This window comes from Pleurodeles waltl, chromosome 6, assembly GCF_031143425.1.
Source record: "Pleurodeles waltl isolate 20211129_DDA chromosome 6, aPleWal1.hap1.20221129, whole genome shotgun sequence".
NCBI lineage: Eukaryota > Metazoa > Chordata > Amphibia > Caudata > Salamandridae > Pleurodeles > Pleurodeles waltl.
The window spans coordinates 748,873,030-748,890,933 of record NC_090445.1 but is presented as its reverse complement, the minus strand read 5'-3'; the positions used below and the strand labels follow the sequence as shown (position 1 = coordinate 748,890,933).

Here is a 17,904-nt window from a genome sequence, read left to right as displayed (position 1 = left end):
CCGCTTGTGCTTGCATTTTCCTTTTCCCAAGGAAGTACTTGTTGGAAGAGACCAAGGGCCAGATGTGTCAAGCGTTTTTCCATTCACAATCGGTGCGAATGGCTGTTTGCGAATGCAAAAATGCCTTTCATTATTTATGAAAGGCATTCGCAGTGCAATTTTAAGGAATCCCTAAAATAGCGATTACTTAAAATTGCGACCCCGTTTAGAGAATCGCAAATTGCGATTCTCTAAATAAGAAATCACAAATAAGGAATCCTTATTTGCAATTTCTTAAGCACATGTATCAAGCTTTTCCTTAATGCGAATTGGGCATTAAGGAATCACAATTACCACCAAATACAACTTGGTGGTAAACATGTGCAAATTTTAAAAATGCATTAAAAATGCATTTTTAAAATTGACATGTAACGCACACATGCCCCTTTGGCATGTGTGTGCCTTACATGTCCTTAAATATTTTTTTGGGGTGCAGCAGAGGGGACCTTAGGCCCCCAACACCCTGGGGTTTTGCATTTCCCAAAATGCGAATTCCAGTTAGGAATTCGCAATTTGGGAAATGCAAACAATTCACAAATATGACCCTACAGGCCCATTGGTGCGAATGGGCTCAGAATCGCTATTTGCGATTCGGTAATAGCATTTGCGATTTTTAAGAAATCGCTATTACCGAATCGCAAATATGATACATACCATTTTGCGACTCTGAAATAGTGATTTCTTAAAAATCGCTATTAGAGAATCGCAAAGTGGATTCTTGATACATCTGGCCCCAAATCCTTGCCAATTGAAAATTCTCCTTTCACTGGGTTGAAGCCCTTCAAGCTCAGTATCAGGGTTCAGCAATGCATTAACACCCAAATACTGACAAGCATTATTATATCTCCTCCCTGCAGTACACTTACCTCGGACACCGCTGACATCGCCGTAACTGTTATACTGAGCAAAGTCTGTAGACACACCCTGTATCAAAGGGGAGAAAGACAGAAGAAAGACCAAGTTCAGGAAACTGTGAGCATTGAGCTGCAAACACCACCAATAAATTTGAAGGTACACTAGAGATAAGGCACCTTGTTGTGAAATTGAGGCATGCACAGCAGGTCACTGCATATGGGCCAGAAACAATCACATGCCATGCTGCTTGCTCAGTTGTGTAGCTCTTTGGAAAGAATGGACAAAGCCCTATGTATGAGATTTTAGAAGGAGTAAACCATTAAAGGATTTTAGGAAGGAATAAATTAAGTATCAAAAAGCATCTTCATGGAGCCTGCTCGAAGCTGGGTCTGGTGGCTTAGTGGACTGATGCGTCCACTGTAGGGGCCTGTGTGTGACCTCATGGTCACAGATTCAAATCCCGGTGGGTCCATTCAGCCTTTCATCCAAAATTCTGAGGTTGATAAAATGAGTACCATTGAGTTGGGTAACAATCAACATAGGTTATTCAGCGCCAAGAGGCTTACGGGTGAACGTGCACTTTACAAATACACATTGTTGGAAATGGCCCTTTTTGGACGGTTATCCCCAAACCTTTGGCCTTCTTCCTCCTATTTTTTTAGGTCTGTTTTTGCTGGTTTATTGTCTCTGCACACTTTGCCACTGCTAATCAGTGCTAAAGTGCAAGTGCTCCCTATAGAAATTGTACTGTTGATTGGTTTATCCATGACGGGCAAATTTGATTTACTAGTAAAGTGCACTAGAGGTGCCCAGGGCCTGTAAATCAAATGCTACTAGTGGGCCTGCAACACTGGTTGTGCCACCCACATTAGTAGCCCTGTAAACATGAGTCAGACCTGCCATTGCAGTGTCTGTGTGTGCAGTTTTAAACTGCCAATTCGACTTGGCAAGTGCCAGGCTTCAACCTTCCGTTTACTACATGTAAGGCACCCCCTAAGTTAGTCCCTAGGTAGCCCTATGAGCAGGGTGCAGTGTATGTTTAAGGTAGGACATATACTAGTGTGTGTTATATGTCCTAACAGTGAAATACTGCCAAATTAGTTTTTCACTGTGCAAGGCCTATCTCTCTCATAGGTTAACATGGGGGCTGCCTTTAAATATCCTTAAAGCGCAGATTCTCTTTGAGAGCAGATAAAAATGTGGAGTTAGGGGCTCTGAGCTCACAATTTGAAAATACATCTTTTAGTAAAGTTGTTTTTAGATTGTTAGTTTGAAAATGCCACTTTTAGAAGGTAGACATTTTCTTGCTTAATCCAGTCTGGGTCAGTTTGACAGTTGGGCTGTTCACACATCTCCTCTAGACAGTGACACAAAGCGGTCTGGGGTGTAGCCTGCATTGATTAGCCATCTGTGCTGGAAGGGAGGGGAGGAGTGGTCACTCACACCTGAAAAGACTGTGCCTGCCCTCACACAATGCCGTCTCCGAACCCCTGGTGAGTGTCTGGGGCATGGCCTGAACAAGGAAGGATCTTGCGAACACACTGAGACTTTGCTTTGAAGTTTGCCAACTTCAAAGGTAGAACTGGGTATAAGACGGAGACCCAAGACCCCAGACTTTTAGAATCTTTCTGGAATCAAGAGGAACCTCTGCCCAGGAGAAGAGCTGAAGAGCTGAACGAGGAGTACTGTCTTTTTGCTGTGCTGCTTTGCTGGACTGGCCTGCAGTTGCTGCTTCTGCCTGAAAAGAGTGCAAAAGGTAAACTTTGCTGGGTGTCCTGCTTGAGAAAATTCTCCAAGGACTTGGAGTGGAGCTTGCCTCCTGTTGGAAGTCTCAGGGACACCAAAGACTTCAGTTTCCTCGACCTGCAGCACTGGGAACTGTGTGTTTTGTGCTGTTCAGAGGAGAAACCACTGTGACACCGCCAACTACGCCACTGGCCTGCACCGTGACCTGCCGACGCCACACGGAGTCGCATTGCCCCACTTCGCACCGTGACACTGGACTCACAGACGCCGTTATCGGACGACTTCACCGAGCCGCTGCTCGCACCACGACCTGTGGGCCCCGCACTCCAGCATCGCCTGCTCACACCGCAGCCTGGGCATCCCCGACGACGCAGCTCCTGCTGACACCGGCGCCGCTGCCTGCACCGTGGCCTGTGGACACCGCTCGTGAGGTACACGAAGCGGGCCGCAGCCCCGGTCCACCGACGCCAGCACCATCGACTCAGGGGTCATCACCAGGCATCCTGCCTGCACCGTGGCCTGTGGACACCACTTGTGAGGGTCACAAAGCACCGTCCCATCCAGCACCGCTGGCTTGGGCCTACTGACGACAGCGCTTCAGCAACGACGATGACGCCGCTGCCTACACCGTGAGCTGTGGACACCACACGTCGCACCGCCCCGCTTCACACCGCAGCCCCGACGCCATCCACGCCGGTGCACCTGACTTCATCAGCCTGGAGTTCGATCTGCAATGCGTGTGACCTCAAGGGCCCGACGACTCCTGCACCGACTCCAGACCCGACACCACGACGTCAGTGACGCCGCCCTCTGGAGCTCACCGCAAGGATCACAACGCCCTGCAAATCGAAGGTACTGTTTGCGGGTCTTCCCGACACCGTAGCTGGCCCGCCACGCCGTGGCCGGCCTCAACTGTTGGTTTTGTTGATCACGACGCTGTGATAGCTCAAGGTGGAGCTATCGACTTCAAGGAACTGTAGTTTTGAGTAAATCTTGCATAATTCATATTTTTCTTACTGTATGTTGGATTCTTATCGTATTTGGTCTTGTTTTATATAGATAAATATTGGCTATTTTTCTAAAACTGGTGTGGTGTCCTTTTGTAGTGTTTTCACTTATTACCGTGTGTTATGTGAAAATTCTTTACACATTGCTTCTGAGATAAGCCTGACTGCTCGTGCCAAGCTACCAAGGGGATTAGCAGGGGTTATCTGAGCAGGTATCTCCCTTATCCTAACTAGAGTGAGGGTCCCTATTTGGACAGGGTGCAAACCGACTGCCAACTAGAGACCCCATTTCTAACACACGTTATGTTACGTTATATGTATTTGTAAAACACACTATCTCCTGTGAGGGTATCCTGGTGCTGAGCAGATGTCTTTGCCTAGCCCTGCAGATGGTAAGTTGGTTAATTGAAAATCCAGGTCTTCAGCTTATTGCGGTATTCAAGAATAGAGGAGGAGGCTCTAATTTGGAGGGGGAGCTCGTTCAATGCATTAGGAATGTCAATCCTCTTGAGCTGGTTCTGTGTATGTGTGATATATGTGCGGGTAGAAGTCCGTCTGGGTGGTTGGTGAAAGGAGATGCAAATGTTTAGGTGGGTGTGGCCCGAGTTGTGTAGTGCCTTGAATGTATGCATGAGTGGTTAGTATTGAGTGCATTTGTGTATTGGGCGCCAGTGTAGATCCCTGAGGTGTGATGTAATGTGAACTCTGTGTGGGAGGTTCAGGATCAGTCTGGCTGTTGAGTTCTGGGTGGTTTGTAGTTTCCTAGTGAGTTGCTTTGTGATCACAAAATAGAGGGTGTTCCCAAGCCCAAATCGCTGATGACTAGGGTGTGACTGATAGTTTTTCTAGTGTTGCTTGAGTGCCATTTGAAGACCTTTCTAAGCATATTCAGGATGCAGTGATGGCACTGACTTGTGCAGTTTGCGGTCAATGGTTATTCCAACTTTCCTGGTGTAGGTTCTGGGTATCGGTGTTGGTCTGAGTATGGCCAGTAACCAGTTGGAGTCCCATGGTGGGGTGTTCTTGCGAAAGATCACTACTTCGCCTTGTTGGTGTAGAGATTGAGACAGTTGGCTTTCTTCCAGTTAGTGACTTTGGTCAAGCAGGAGGTGAACTTGTTTCTTGCGCTGGGGGTCTTATCTGAGATGAAGAGTATGAGTTGTGTGTCGTCTGCTTAGGAGGTGGGTTGAAGTCATGTATGCGGATGATGTTTGCCAGAGGTATCATGTATGCTTTGAAGAGGGTGTGGCTCGGTGATGAACCTTGAAGCAAGTTGAACCTGAAGCACTATGCAGGTGACTTGCAGGCTTTCGAGGAGAAAGGTGCAGGCTGACAGCTTGTGTTCTATCTGTAGGAAGGAACAGATCCACTGGAGAGTCCAATATCATGCAGGTGCCTAATGAGGATAGGGTGTGAAACCATGTCAACTGCTACAGAGCAGCTCTAGAGAATGAGGGCTGCAGCACCTCCTCTGTCAAGCTGATGTAATCTCTGGAGGCATGAATGATGTGTCTGTACTGTGGTTGAGCCTGAATCCAGACTGTTTGGCATCGAGGGGCTTGTGATTGCTGAGATGGTTCGCGAGGAGTAGGTTATTAGTTTCTCTAAGACCCTTCCCGGGCTTGGTGCGGGGGATGGGTTTGTAGGTGGAAAGCGTGCCTGGGTCAGTGGATGGTTTCTTAAGCAAGGGCACGATAGTGCCATGTTTCCAGGTGTCCGGGATTGTGGCTGAGTTGATGGAGGTATTGAGGATGGGAGTTAGCGCTTTGCTGATCAGTTGGAGTCCTTTGGCGAAGGCCTGGTGGGGGCAAGGGGCAGATGGAGCCCCACTGGATGGTCTTCATTGTAGCAATGATTTAGAATGTGGTGACTGTGGGCCACGAGTTCAGGGTTTGTTCATCAGCCGTGATGGGAAGTTGAGTTGCAACGGTGACAGGGTCCGGTTTCAACTGCTGTATGTGGAGATGATTTTGTTACAGAATTATAAGAGTTTGTTGAAAAGGACTTGTGAGGTGGTGAAATTGCTGGAAGCGGCAGGAGGAGCTGTGAAATTCTTCATGATGTCAAAAAGCATGCAGAGTGGTCAAACCTTGTTGACACTGACTAAAGTCCTATTGAAAGCTGGGTAGTCATGAAGTGCCAGGAATGAGAACAAGCTCTATTAAAGTCCACACAAAAGTGCTAACAAAAACTGGGAGGTAGAGAAGGAGGCTCGAAGGGTGACTAGCTGAGAATCACTATGACAGAAAAAGGTATCCAGATGGAGAAAATGAGATTTTATTCAAGTGCACAAAGGTGTTGAAAACAGATATTGCATGCTTCCAGGGGATTCACAGCATGGTGTGGAACTAGTAAAGGGGAACTACAGATGTCTATTAAGATCACTTCCTTCTGCGTATAGAGTTTACTGACGTGGCCAGGTCTCCTACAGCATGAGGACAAGAATTGCAGCTGATTGATTCAGAATGAAGTTCAGTTTTTTTACTGGTTTGCTCTGCCCCATGAACATTCACATAACTCAAGATATGCTGACGTCACACTTCAGCCTTTTTAGGAAAAAAAACATTTTCAGTGGTCACCTACTTCTTTGGCGATCCCTGAACGAGAAGGTGGTCTGCATGGTGTGAAGATGACTTAACGGTTGGCCATTTCCTACCACACACTAGGGCAGACATCTAATTTGTTACTGAATATTTTAGTTTTGTCACCCTGCATTTACTGTTTTACTCCTCTTATATCAAAGTTGTTTTTATAAATTCATGTTAAGGTTCACTATTTGTGATCAAACTTTTACATTTTAAACTTTATAGCTCTAGCCGGAAGCCCATATCTTACCCTGTGAAGTCCGTTTCTTCCATAACCAGGGAGGGATGATGTTTTGGATGCTGAGGCCTGAGGGGCTGTAATAAGAACACAGAGAAGAATGACTGTCAGTGGACAGGGTCAGAAGTAGAAATAAGCCAGATTTCTACAGAAGTGTTAATCAAGAGTGGGTTCTGTCCAAATCGCCCTTTGTTCAAGCTTGAACAAGTCTAAAAACAAATGTGTACAGGGTTGTTAATGAGCATGATTGTACTTTGTAACTTGGGAGGCTCCATTTTGCACAAGGTATGGGTCCCAAATTCTTAATGTTAATCATGTATATGTAATAGGTTTGGTCCAAGTAAATCCTGAAATGTCTTACAAGGGCATCAGAACACAGTGAAGCTTCAATCATAATCCACAAAAGCACAGAACAGCAGTGGCCACTCATATTCTTAATGTAAGGTGGAACACAAAAAAGAAAATGTGAATATGGAGTTTGCTGGTGATCACCAAGTTTATGCCTATGCACGCAACTATTTTAGCCATTTTCCATATATTTCACTGTATATCCTGGCATCAGGGGAGATTTTAAAATGGTAGAACCTCATGTACACAACATAACATGAGAAATCTGCATCTGCTATATATAGCCAAACTTTACACAGTAAAGAATAATATTCTCTGTTAAAGGACAAAAACTCCTTGTTGGGGGAACATTTGCTATAGATCCATCTGTACAGTATCCACAAAGCTAGCACCATTTCCTCAGACGGTCTGCCGCTTAACGATAAGATGCAGCAAAGGGCTCCAGCCTCTCCACTAAACTACAACAAAAGGGGAAGAAGAGAATGAACACTGGCCACAGAGATGCTACACTACTAGTAAGCACCCAGCCCTGATCACTTAAAATACCCCCCTTTTTCTTCAAGCACCTTACAAGACACAAATAAACCTCACTTTTCAATGTCCTAAAACATTAATTTAGCTCCCATTACTGTTGGCTCATAACCAGTCCACTCACCTTCCAGACCCCGATTTTATACAGTTGCCTGGATGTAAGGATGGTGCCCAACTTAAGGTAAAGTAGTCCAAAGCACCAGAAGGGAAAGCAATTTAACAGAACATAATGTAACAGAACACACTGAAATAACATTGTTCCCAAGCCACAGAATGCACCCTTTCTGTGTAAGAGCCCTAGGACACCAGCAAGTGCGCTGAATCAACATTCACTTACACGAATGAAGAGGTGAGTCATATCGGCTGGCGGGAAGAGGTGGACGTTCTCTCGTCTCTTTCTCCATTTCTTCTTTCAATATTAACTGCCCCAGACCTGAATTCAGCTGAAGGTACATAAAGAAGAAAAACAGAAAATGTATTCTAGGTATTTCAAATGAGAAAGTGATTCCATGTTTACGCTTGCAGATTACAGTTGGTAAGTAGAGCGGTAACAATGTCATTGCTCATCTACTTCACTCTTCTCTTCTTTGGTAAAATGCTACAGAAAGTCTAGCACTGCATATAATTCGAACACAGATTGTAATTTTCACACAAGTCTTATTTAAAATCACGCAATCTTTTTTCAGTGTTTGGGCATAGGATTAAGACCATACGTACACTGACTGGCGGGTGAGACTTTCCTATGAATACCTATACTTCACTTCTCTTATGGATGAGGCCGTTTTGGATTTGAACGCAGTGCAACACTGAACAGTCACATCACTTTCAAGGCTAGAAGACAACTAGGAAATAGAAATTATTAATGGGCAAGGGCAGACAGCAAAGATGTGGTAAGGAGAGCTAATAGTTCTGAGATAACATGACCAAGCTGCTACCTGTGCAGAAACATATACCACCTACAAGGGTCGGGATGCGTCAGCATGCCAGCATTGTTGACCTGATATGGTAAGGAAGGGTTTCATAACCTTGCAGGTCTTTGCCCCAGTTTTCTCAGTCATAGGACGAACAACAATTTGACATCTCTTGGCAGTTCGGGCTGGGCTGTTCCCATGAAGAGCAGGGTCAAGACTGATTTGCGTATGGCTGGGTAGAAACTGGGGTGACGTGGCAAGCGAAATAACAATGGATTAAAACCAGATCTATGACTGGGGGTGGGTGTTTGAAAAGTAACAACACTCTGTCCATCATTTTATTTTGTGGTGTTGCTCTATGTACTCTAATGGCTAGGGTATGCCCAGAACGTGGGCCCCTTGCTCGCTGTGCCACTGGATTCAAGCTAGCCTCGCTGATGAGGGGAGATACCCTGAAACCGGTCCCAGGATGCTTGTTTCCGGTCCAGAGAGCCCTGGTTTGGCAGTTCAGGCTGGACTGTTCCCATGGGGAGCAGGGTCAAGACTGATTTGCATATGGCTGGGTCCAAACTGGGGTGACGTGGTGAGCAAAATCACAATGGATTAAACCCAGATCTGTGACTGGGGGTGAGTGACTGAAAAGTTTCAACACTCTGTCCATCATTTTATTTGTGGTGTTGATGCATGGATATTCAGCATTCATTAGTGTTTTCTAGTGGAGTTGTAGTGCAGTAATAGAATTCCCACATAAAATATTATCCAATTGAAAGAAAAAAAGCCTTTAAGTGAAAACATGTTTTTTAAATTTCTCAACTTGCCAGAAAGGAGCATTAGGATTAAAGTAATAAAGGAATTGAAAAATGTTTATCAACATTTTTTTTGCTATTATTGAGAAAGCATTCTCAATGAAAAGTAATTCCAGCATCCTATAATTATGTTTAATGCTGGTGCACTTTCCAACATTTACTTAATTACATGCTCCTGAATCATTCGGGTGTAAGACAAGTGCCAAAATGTGTCAGACAATGCACAAGACAAGTGATATTTCCAGGGAGACAGAATTAAGAGAAGCTTTTACAACTAAAATGTTTTTCGCATGTGGAAAAACAATTTTAAAATGACAAACGTAACATTATGTAACATATATAAATATGTAAATCTACACCAATCACTGCTGTGACCCTACACTTGCCTCAATGTCAGTAGTGTCTTATAATTAGCCCCATAAGTTTCATTAATGGTAATGACGTATTGTGCTTAGAAATTCATGTTGTTGCACTATATTTGCCAGAAGCTACTCTTGTTTATGCCAACCAAGAGGCCAGCCTTCTTTTACCCCTATGACCAACAGGAGCTTTTACTGAACTTTACCCCCAAACACCACCACCCCAACAACTACAGCCAGCGGGTTACACCATTGGTGGGGATATGTCTCTTCCAAACGTCACCAAGGGGTTCTGGCCACATAACACACACGCCTGCAATGGTTTTAGTAAACATATACAACATGCATTAAACGTGTAAAAGTAATAAAAAAAGTAAAAGAGTTGCAATCTAAGGATGGTGAGCATATATTTATAAAAATAAGAGTAAAAAATGAACCTTCATAGAAAAAAGAAACAAAAGCAGAAATAAAAGCAGAGGTTGGTCCACAAACTCTTTCACTGAAGTGGACTATATTCTAGTTGCATGCGCACAAACAAAATGCTTTCGCTCACAGTGAAATGAGGCAATGACTGAAGTGGGCCGTCCACAGCCTCATGCTGTGTGTATGAATGTCTGTCTCTAGGCCAGACCGAAAATGGTTGTCACCACCCACCTTCATTAATTGCTCCTCCTGAAGCTGTCTGCGTTTCTGTAGCTCCTCATCTTCCTCTTCCCGGCTGCTGGACCTGCGCCTTGTATCAGAGCCTGCTTTTTGAAAAACAAGATTAACTAAGCCGTTCCAGCAAAAACCATCTCAAAGAAACATCCCCCTTCCCTTCAGTGACTTCAACTAGCATTCTAGGGAGAATGTCACAATTAGCAGGTACTCAATGCCCAGTGCCTATGATCAGTGTAAGACTTCAAATGTAAAATTGCTCAGTTTATTTGGTGTAAATATGTAGCTTTGTATGTATGTAAATGCAGGGCCCACTATTATCTGAAATTTAAATGTATGTATGTATTTAGGAAACATCATGTGATTGGCAGGGCCACTAAGAAGTGATACTTTCAATAAAGTAAGGTCTCCTTAGAGTCTAATGCTCTTAAATGACAAGTTGTGAAGTGAAACACATGTCAGGCAAGTGTAGCCTTGCCAATAAAATAGATGTTAAGTATCTCATGCAGCTAACAAACAGAGCATGAATATTCCAAAAGGAAATATTGTCAAGAACAAAGTATTGCGTCGAACCAAATCTTCAGTGAATAGCAAACACCATAACACAAGCATATCGGCCAATAGTACCTACCATTTGAGTACCAGAATATCGCAGGACTGTAGAAATACATTGTCTGACCATCGTAGATTATGGGTCCTGGAACATAATCTCCAGAGTCCTTTAGTAGAGCTGTCATATATATTTAACAGAAGGAATATCTCTATAAAACGCCTGTTATACTCTTGTGCGCCAGGAATAAATTGTTTGTTTTCTCACCAACTTCCCAAAGCCTGTATTGATGTATGAAAACTGAGCTCAAGACAACTTGGAGCAGACAACAGAGAACTGACGAGGCTTTGATAAATCTTACATCAACAATCAGCACTTCCGGCACTCAGTGACATTTAAATTCGAGCATCTGTCTAGGTTAATGGTGAGTTCAACATACCACGTATAGACCTACTGTGTGCCCTTTTGCAGATATTGTGACTAATGCAGCTGGCACAAATAAACAGCAAATTATTTGTGGAATATTTAGTTCACAGCTTAGGAGAAATGCATGAAAGTTGCAAATTGGTGGGTTCATGCATATTTTTGCATGACGATTCCGCCTGGCATTGGAAGCACAATTTAGATAGATGGCAGAATTTAACCCTCGAAAATGGATATGTTCCAAAGTTTCTGACCTAAATTTTATGGGTATTTTGCACCTTTCAGTGAATTAGAACCTTCATCATCTACCGGGAACTCTATCGCTTCTTCCCCTTTTACTGGCTTTTACTCTTCTAGCTCTTTTTATGAGCTTTGAATCTTCTGTTCCTTTTTGGGATTTTGGTCCTTCCTTAGCTCTTATGGGACTTTAAAACTTCCCTGTCCTTTTATCACTTTAAACTAGGATGCCACTCATTGATTTTAGCCATCTCTGAATCTTACTGACTTTGGAATTTTCTCAACTTTTAATGCCTGTGGACCTTCATCAGTTATTTGCCTTTGATGCTTTTTCCTTGTGTAGTACTTAGGGACTAACTGCATTACATACTCTCTTTAAAACACAATCACTTATTACATACTTTGGAATGTCGTACTCTTTTAAGGGTCCCTAGACTTTATCTGTTAATGACTTTGGGACTTCTTGGTCTCATTGGGCCCCTTTACCCATTATGGCATTGTAGACCCTTCTTCATCTCCACCTCTTAGTAACATTAGAGACATTTCTAACTTCTTGCGAATTTGTAACACCATCATCTCAAAGCAACATGAGACAATGTTAACTGCTTAGTGAGTTTAGATCGCCTCAAATTGATAAATTAATTTATTGCATAGATATAATAAAATATCAATTACAATCATAAAAAAGCACAATATCCTAGTAATGCTGATCTCTTTTGGATTTTGTACCATTGTCTCACAAAGTAAGAACAGCCTCTTTCACCTTTTACAGACTCTGGGCCTTTATCCCTTATTAGTTACTTTAGACCTACTTCACCTTTTAGACCTTCTTTACAATTCAAAGGTTTTGGTCTATATCAACATCGTAGTGGGAATTGTTTTTACATGTAAGTGTCTTTGGACCTTTCCATCATCATTAGAACAGCTTCGCCTCTTTTTGAATTTCTAAATGATTTTCTTCACAGTAACTATTGTGCTTATTTATTCTTTTAAAGTTTAATATCCATCTTTAAGGGACTTTGAACTTTCTGTCTTTATGGCTGTTAAATCTTCTACTTTGGAACTTACTGCCCTCTCTGTCTCTCTGGAAATTTATTTCTCATTATTTAGTGACATTGGAAATTCTACACCTTTGTGTCACTTTGGGCATTCCTCATCCGTAAGTGACTTTGTAACTTCTTTAATATTAATTGACTTGAGTCCTTTTCTTCTTGTGACTATTCACCTTCTCCATATCTTAATAGCTTTGATCCTTCTAACATCTGAAGATGTTTCAAAATTGCATTGATCATTGTACCTGAATAATTATGCATAGACTTAAGTTAGTAGGGTGGATGGTGTCCATCCCAGATGTAATGTGCAACCTTTGAGGTTTTCTCTTCTTTGTCTACTTCTTTTTCTCCTGTAGTTGTTGTTCCCTCTCACAGGCCAGGTCGTGCAAAGAATGCCTTGACTAATGCAAAGTCACTAAATAGTACCAGTAATGCTACAATCTGCCTGATGGAAGGTGGCTTTGTAAGATAGGTTATGGTGTTCCAGATTTGTGGCATAGGTGTTACAGTGCAATGCTGGAATTATATGCTCTCACACATGGCTTAATCAGGAATATCAACCTATACTTTTTTTCAAAATGTGTCAACTTAACTTCTATATAACTTTCCTTGTGGGCTTTCCATTGAGTGACTTGATTTAGTGTTTGGTACTTAAAAAGCATATAAAACAATTTCGAAATTGCTTTCCTGGGCTGTGGGGCACTACTCCCGTGAGAGTGATGATAGATGTTAATGGAATGTACATAAAACAGAAAAATAGACAAATAGAAAGAACTGAAAGAAGTCACACTTCTACAACAAGTTAGCATGTTAAACAGCAGTCAGACCTGATAAAATGCATCATTTATTTATTTGTTTTGTAATTTTTCATCAACACTTTCTTTTCGCCAGACGTTACCTAAATGCTTGGAAAACTGAAGGCCACATTGAGGATCCGGTCTTCGATTTAAAATGTAATCATGCACAATGCTGTTGATAGTTGCCTAAGCAGCAGTGAGAGCTACTCAGTATTTGCACAGAGAAAATAGCAAGACTCCATCCTGTTTATTTGCCATAGTCCATGTTCAGTAGAATTGGAAAATGTACAGTAACTATGTACTCAGATGGCGAGCAGCAAGTGGAAGAAAGTCACTTTGTAAAAAGGAATACCGATGTAAGTACTAACATTGCAAAGGAACGAATAGTTATGATTTAGATTTACTGGTATTTCATGCAAAGCAGCAACCAATGTTGCTGTGGTCCACTGAATGAAAGGGAGAAAGCAGAACAGCGCCATTTCTACTAAGATATGACACGGTTCTCTTCTACCCCTGAGCTGGTGCTCTGCGAGCCTGCCACACACCACACACACAACCCTTGCACTACTTGTTTCCACATTGGATGTGTGCTGTACAGTACCCCACAGATTCAATGTTGGAAAAGTTAGGAGAAATTAAAATATTTCTACTTTTTAATGTCTGCTTCAAAGAGGAATTGGTTACCACAATAAGTAGATTGAGCACTGCGTCAAAACCCAATAGTGGCAGCATGGGAATGCCCAGGTACCACGAATGGAACGCCCCTTTCACACAAAGCAATGCAAAGCAGCACTAGCGCTATTTTGTGTTACTTTAAGGCTACTTTTCTTAGCAAATGAAGTTTTGCATTGGAATAGTAAGTCCTGAATCAATAGTTCCAGTTTGCGTCACTTTTATGATGCAAACCAGCTGCAAAACGTTAGTAAATCTACCCCTTCAAGCATTCGATTAACAGGAGGGACAGAGTTTCAAGTAACTCAGTCTTTGATGACAATTGAACCAAAGTGTGTGAAAAGATACCTAGCAATGGCCCCAAAGTCTGTGTATCAACAGTTCAGATACAAACAGCAACAGTGTTTTGATCAAGAGCACTATTTAAATACTCTAGAAAAAACATTGTAAAGCATTCATTGTATGAAACTATATAGAGGGGCAATGACTAGCATTGACAACAAGAACATTCTGTGTCTATCGGAAGATAAGAAGACGACTGCTGGATATATGAATCTTTAAAAGCAGTCAAGCGCCACATTCTGTGAGTTGTGGGTAAATGTATAGGAAAAAAGTTACAAAATGCTTCATTATAAAAACAAACGTTATGAAGTAAAGGAAATTTAGTTAGTTCACTAGCTAGTTGAGTTGCTCCAGAAGGAACACATTTTTCTATGAGCAATGTCAGATTGTTATTAATGGACTTCTGCTATTATTAATAGTTTCCTGGTCAATTGTTAGCTATGCTGATTTTAACCTTGGACATATCCAACAAACTGTGTTGTTTTGCACATATTGGTCAGAGGTATATATACAAACTTGTCAGTGTTGTCTCGGATAACTGTAGAAAAAGTCACCCTTTTACTCTAGTAGTGGAAGTGCATCAGGATGGAACCTTCCTTTGAGCAAGTTAATATGGTTGCAGAAAAAGGTGTTTACCTTACACCATTTTGAATTATATGCAAAGCAATATGAAACTGAACTTCAACTGGGACGTTGCAGGAAAATAAAATACACCTCAATTGAAATATCCCTCTAATCACACACAGCACATGAAGTGAGCACACGTGGCACTCCTTAGAAGAGTTTCTTTAACACTTTCATTCTCCTTCTAATCTATGCATCCATACATACATTCATCCATCTGCCAATTACCCCACTTTTCCACCCCATCCAACCAAACCATTATCCACCTTTTCATAATTTTAGCCACCCACAGATCAATAATATTCAAGTATCCACTCATCTGTCCTTTCGCCCATCCATCCTGTCACTCTTCTCCATATGTCAATTTTTCCGTCCTTCACTATTTCATCTGTTGTTCTTTTCACTCTTCCATCAGCCCTTCACCCTTCTATCTATCCACCCTTCCAGTACTCATTCTTTCACACTTAAGTCTGACTTTCCACCTTTTTCTTTCTTTACTTTCATATTTTCTTACTGTCTCCTCCCAATATTTTTTCCCCTTTCTATTTACCCATCTTTTTTTCTCTATCCCTTACTTTGTATTACCATACATTTCTAAGCATGATCCTAGAAGCAGACTGTAAGGGCCCGATCACCATAAAGATATACACCCATCTTCATTAAATGTCAGTAAATCAGACCTTGCCAAAATTTCAAAAGGAGAAAGGGCCTGTTGCTTACCTGGATATGCAGTTTTTGGTGCGATAAGCACCAAACTTTCCGTATGATTCCTCAAAACTCAGAATATGCACTATTTATTGAACCCAATAAATTCAGAACAATAAATTCGGAACACCTCGGTGTAGGATTATTATTGAACGTGATAATTATCCAAGTTATCTTCTCTTGTTTTCCCTGGTAAGTGATATTGTTCCCTCATCCGGGAAAGAAGGGCGTGATGACAGTAGGAGGCACATTAATTTGGGAGTATGAGTAAAATATTGTTGCCTTATCACTAGGAATGCAATACTTATTGGGAATATTGAACATATGTCCCAACATTGAAATCATAGTTTCTATTAACCATTGTTAGTGTTATTGTATGACTTATGTGGAGTGTATGATTAGTATGTATCTCTAACGTCTTGGTTTTATGCAACCCATATGATACTAGTTTGATTGCTGATATAATTAGTCAAAGAAACAAAAGTCCTACAGGTGAAACAATTACTTAATCGACAAAAGAATTCTACTAAAGTCTATAGGAAATTCCTTTGGAATGTACATAGAAAAGCTTCTTATATTTTATTCCATGGAATATATATTCTACACACATAAAGAGAAATCAATGAGTTTTAGAAGTCACAACAATGGAGACTTGGGTGAAGTGTATGTTGAAGAAAAAATGCTGGTTGAAAAAATTGATACTGTCAAACATTAACCATAAAGTAGCATCTCATGATGCAAAAATAATACACGTCATGCACATGACACAAGTTGACATGTTTCAAAACACTCTTACATCAGACTTGACAGGGGCCTTCATAAGGATGTAACAGTTCACGAGAGGCAATTACTTGTGGCAATCAACAATGATAATGTCACCACAAAATAAAATATTAACATCAGCGACAGTATTAAACAGGCCAGTCGCAGTGTAAAAAACACTATAATTACCCTCAAATTATAGATGTGTGGTGCTTGTAGTATCAGTGCATACAAGGAAGCAAACATCAGTTGTATGATTTTTAGTTTTGTCCTATAATATGTGAATCCAGATTCTCAAAAGGGCATTCATTTTTCCAAACAATAACGTATTCCATAGAAAAAGGTGTGCAAGAAAATGTAACCATTTTGAGAGAGTTTGATTGCTATCACTTACATCCAAACACTTCCAGACCTCACTTTTACTTCCTTTTTATACTGCTTCCCATAATTGTTTTGGTGTGATTCGCATACCTACGGCAGCAAGTGAGGGGGGGCCAGGCCAGTAGTCGGTCTCAATCTTTGGGATCGCGTTGGGTTCTGGAGCCTGGGCTGCTGGGAACTTGGAGGACTTGATGATATCGTCTGAGTTGTTCTGGGCTGCCATGGCAGCTGCATCTAAATAGCAATCAGGGATTGAACTTAGGTCTATTTTACAATTTCAGGCCAGTTTGTGTAAGCCTTCAAAGTTTCCAACCCACTTGAGAAGTCTAGATGGGTTATGCCCCTCTCCTCTGCTTAACATCAGACAGAGAGGAGAAGACAGAAACCTGCAGCTGCAATACATATGGCTCCATGTGTACTATTTGGTTGAAAATGTAAAACTGTTGTTTGGGATTTACAGCTTTTGTACTAATGAATCGTCTCATTTATCTAAGCCCAAGCCAGTGTCTCAGGTAACTGCTGCATTCTGCAGTGTGGAGCTTAGAGCACATACCTTTCCATGTCTGGCATCTATTGCAGTAGACCCCAGTGTGAGAGTCATTAAGCTACTCCTTGCAAACTGTGGCACGTTATTACTGCAGCCTTCTTAGTTTATTGACTGAGTTATTCTGCTGCCATTCCTCTTCGTAGCTACTTTTGCATTGGAAAAGAACATTCCCAACGAAAAATCTAAGACACAGCCACACTGCACAATGGAAAATCCAAGCCAGAGAGCACAAATTATTGACTGCATCTCTCCTACTATTTTGCCAAAATGGTTATCCTGAAACCTAATGAAAAAGAAAAATAATGAGTGTTGATGCCCTCTGCAAAGGCTTTGTGACGTGTAGCCCTTATAAAATCGACATGAGAAGTGCGTCCCTTATAAAACCTTCGTAGGAGGTAGGAGGGATGGGCAAAACTGTCATAAAAAGCATTCTGTAGAATTCCAAGGAAAACTGCTGGTGCAACAGATTATTCCGCAGGCTAGTTTTGTCATGCAACATGGCCACAGTTCTCATCATGTCTAAAACGAGTGTTAGCTGTAGGGCAGAATTGAGTAATCTACTGGCATGCAGGCCAGTGAAGCTAATTCCCTGTCTGCACTAATAATAGTTCAGCTTTCCTTCTGGTTCTCAAAGAGGTGCACCTACCCGCAACTTTGATCATGCTGACACACATCACAAAATATGCTGCAAGTGGTAATAACATCAGAGTGGTAGTGAGAGGAGCAGGCC

At 41.9% G+C, this 17,904-nt stretch overlaps 1 protein-coding gene across 26 annotated transcripts in view; it reads right to left on the bottom strand.

Annotated features, from left to right (window-relative positions):
• The window catches only part of ABLIM1 (actin binding LIM protein 1), a 786,962-nt gene that overhangs the window by 36,303 nt on the left and 732,755 nt on the right, over window positions 1–17,904 (bottom strand). For 13 of the 26 annotated variants that reach the window (XM_069239295.1, XM_069239292.1, XM_069239285.1 and 10 more), the window contains 5 exons: window positions 16,718–16,861; window positions 10,080–10,174; window positions 7,687–7,792; window positions 6,483–6,547; window positions 652–963 (listed from right to left, as the gene is read on the bottom strand). In XM_069239295.1, coding sequence (XP_069095396.1) covers window positions 667–963; window positions 6,483–6,547; window positions 7,687–7,792; window positions 10,080–10,174; window positions 16,718–16,861 — 707 coding nt within the window. In that variant the 3' untranslated portion in view covers window positions 652–666. Of the gene's footprint in view, window positions 1–651; window positions 964–6,482; window positions 6,548–7,686; window positions 7,793–10,079; window positions 10,175–16,717; window positions 16,862–17,904 lie in introns of those variants that run through there. The other 13 variants (XM_069239300.1, XM_069239302.1, XM_069239290.1 and 10 more) reach the window with 6 other exon arrangements.